Source organism: Propithecus coquereli, unplaced genomic scaffold (genome assembly GCF_000956105.1).
Source record: "Propithecus coquereli isolate 6110/MARCELLA unplaced genomic scaffold, Pcoq_1.0 Scaffold404, whole genome shotgun sequence".
Taxonomy (NCBI): domain Eukaryota; kingdom Metazoa; phylum Chordata; class Mammalia; order Primates; family Indriidae; genus Propithecus; species Propithecus coquereli.
The window spans coordinates 397,206-399,971 of record NW_012149775.1 but is presented as its reverse complement, the minus strand read 5'-3'; the positions used below and the strand labels follow the sequence as shown (position 1 = coordinate 399,971).

At 58.4% G+C, this 2,766-nt stretch overlaps 1 protein-coding gene across 1 annotated transcript in view; it reads left to right on the top strand.

Annotated features, from left to right (window-relative positions):
- Positions 1–1,967, top strand: part of VARS2 (valyl-tRNA synthetase 2, mitochondrial) — a 16,585-nt gene extending 14,618 nt beyond the window's left edge. The window contains 5 exon segments of the mRNA XM_012652970.1: positions 1–159; positions 829–940; positions 1,088–1,263; positions 1,427–1,555; positions 1,642–1,967. The exon segment at positions 1–159 is cut by the window's left edge and continues 4 nt beyond it. Of these exon segments, the coding sequence (XP_012508424.1) occupies positions 1–159; positions 829–940; positions 1,088–1,263; positions 1,427–1,555; positions 1,642–1,743 (678 nt within the window). The 3' untranslated portion in view covers positions 1,744–1,967.
- The last annotated feature ends 799 nt before the right edge of the window (positions 1,968–2,766 follow it).

Here is a 2,766-nt window from a genome sequence, read left to right as displayed (position 1 = left end):
CCTCAGGTCCTGTTCCTGTGCGCTGACCTCGGCCTCCGCCTCCTCGCCCCGCTGATGCCCTTCCTGGCTGAAGAGCTCTGGCAGAGGCTGCCCCCCAGGCCCGGCTGCCCCCTTGCTCCCAGCGTCTCGGTTGCCCCCTACCCCAGTGCGCGAAGCTTGGTGAGTCACAGGCACCCGGCACCTTGGAGTGGGACAGCGGGGGAGCTTTGCTGCTGTGGCTCATTCGCCGCAATAGTTTGTACTTCGCCGTAGAGCCTTGGGGAGGATGGGTCGTTGCGGCAGCCTTGGCGGGATGACCCTGGGGTCTCAGGGGCAGTATTAGCATGGTGGTCAAGAGCAGGACGCTGTTGCTAGACTGATACCAGCTGTGGGACTGTGCCTCAGTTTCCGCCATCTTTAAAATGGGGACAATAATAGTACATGTCATAGTTGTGATAAGGGTTAGATGAGTTGAAAGGAGGGTGTCCCAAAAATCTCAGTGCAGCTTTGATAACTTCAGAAGGATAAATGCTGCAAAAAATTATTTTAAAGTTCAACTATTTACATTTTTTTTATGCTTATTTGGTTTGTGAAGTTTGACTGATACATTTAAAATTTTAGTTTCTCTTTGGTTGTTAGCCGTCTCCAATCAGAGCACTGATCATCTAAAACCTCTTAGATGACTCTTAACTCTCTGCCATGTTTGGGCTGGCGGATGTTGTGTGTGCCGTTGAGGACAGATCCTGTTGCCTGAGGAGATGGGATGGCTGGGTCGGGGATGGAGCTCAGGAGGGTTGGTACCGAGTCTCCCAGGACCCCCTTTGCCAACTCTGGGTGCCCCGTTGCCAGGAGCACTGGCGCCAGCCCGAGCTGGAGCGGCGCTTCTCCCGGGTCCAGGAGGCCGTGCAGGCGCTGAGGGCTCTCCGAGCCACGTACCAGCTCACCAAGGCCCGGCCCCGAGGTGAGGCGCGTCTGGGCTCCCGGGTCCCTGCGGGAAGCTGGGGCTGGCGGGGAAAAGGGGGGACCTGGAGGGCAGATCCCCATCAGGAGGTGCTGGATGGGAAGGAGGCAGAGGCCATGACCCCGATGGTTTCCCTCACCTCTCCAGTGCTGCTGCAGAGCTCTGAGCCTGGGGAACAGGACCTCTTCGAGGCCTTCCTTGAGCCCCTGGGCACCCTGGGCCACTGTGGGGCCGTGGGCCTCTTACCCCCAGGCGCAGCAGCTCCCTCTGGCTGGGCCCAGGCTCCACTAAGTGACACAGTTCAGGTCTACATGGAGCTGCAGGTGACCAGAGGGGATGGGAGGGGAGTGGAGGGGAGGGTTGGAAAGAATGTTGGGAGGAAGGGAAGGGCTGGGCTCTATAAAGTGGGGAGGGGCCTTAGAATGGAGAGGATGGAGGCCTTGGGCAGGCTGCAGATGCCTGAGCCTTTGCACTGTTCTTGCCCAGGGCCTGGTGGACCCCCAGACCCATCTACCTCTGCTAGCCGCCCGAAGGCACAAGTTGCAGAAGCAGCTTGATGGCCTCATAGCCAGGACCCCACTCGAAGGGGAGGCAGAGACTCAGAGGCAGCAAAAGGTGAGGCTCGGGGGAGGCTCACTGGGGGAATGTGGGCCGGGGCAGTGGGCCTCACACCTGGGTCCCCACCTCCCCTCCTCGCCCAGCTTTCTTCCCTCCAGTCAGAGCTGTCAAAACTGGACGGGGCGGCCTCGCACCTCCGGCAGCTGATGGATGAGTCTCCAGCCCCAAGGGGCTCTGAGCATTAACTCTCCGTCCCTGAGGACAACAGATTGGTCAGCCATCAGGGTGCAGTGGGACATCAGAGACCACGTGGTCCACCGCCTTCATTTTGTAAATGAGGAAACAGACTGGCTTGGTCGCAGTGACTGTGGGGTCCCCGGGATGCTTACGTTAGTGCCCAGCCTCCCTCCTGTGCAGTCCCACCGAGTTTGGGAATGAGGGGATTCAGATAAACTTTAAAAATCCCAAACATGTCTGCTGTAGTCCTTTTATCCCCCTTTCCCCTAGTGGTGACTTTCTGGCGTCTCAGTTGTCCCCTGAGAGCTTGGTCTGGGGAAAGAGGAGGGCTTCCTCTCTGGAGGAAGAGGAGCTTTCTAGAAAGGGGTGGGAGGAGGGTACAGTGCCCTGGGGCCACCTGCTTCCTGACTATAGTGGGCTGGGCTCTGCAGGCCCTTCCCCTCCATGTCTCACCAAACGGGAGCCTCCCTGCTCCCTGGCTTGTCCCCAGAGGTGCGAAGCAGGGATTCCCCCAGGCCTGAGGGGCCGTAGGGTGTCCTGGGGATGGCGTGTACCCGAGACCCCAGTGCCAGAGACCCTGCCCAGCCCCCGACTGAGTCACACACTCACATGGGCACAGCCGCCTTACCCACCCAAACACCACCTCATCTCAGTGGCATTCAGGGGCCTGGCCTTCCCATGCGCAAGGCACATTCTGTGCAGCAGCTCCGGGTGGCTACGTATGGCGAGCCTGCCCTGGGCTGGTCTTCCGTGGTGCCAGATGTGCGATGCCACTTAATCCCACCAAGAACTCAGGACATGGGCGCTAGCTCCATTTCGGAGATGAAGACATGCTCAGAGAATGCAAGTACTTGGCCAAGGCATCCACTGCGTTTTAACCCAATAAATTAGGTGCAGGTTTTTCTGGCTGCCGTAACCAAACTTCAAATATAATGGCTTAGATAAGGTGCCTGCTTCTTTTGCTGGGCAGAAGCAGTGCCGGGCTCTGCAATAATGGGCAGCCACTCCTTTAATCTTATTTTCCTGCCGTT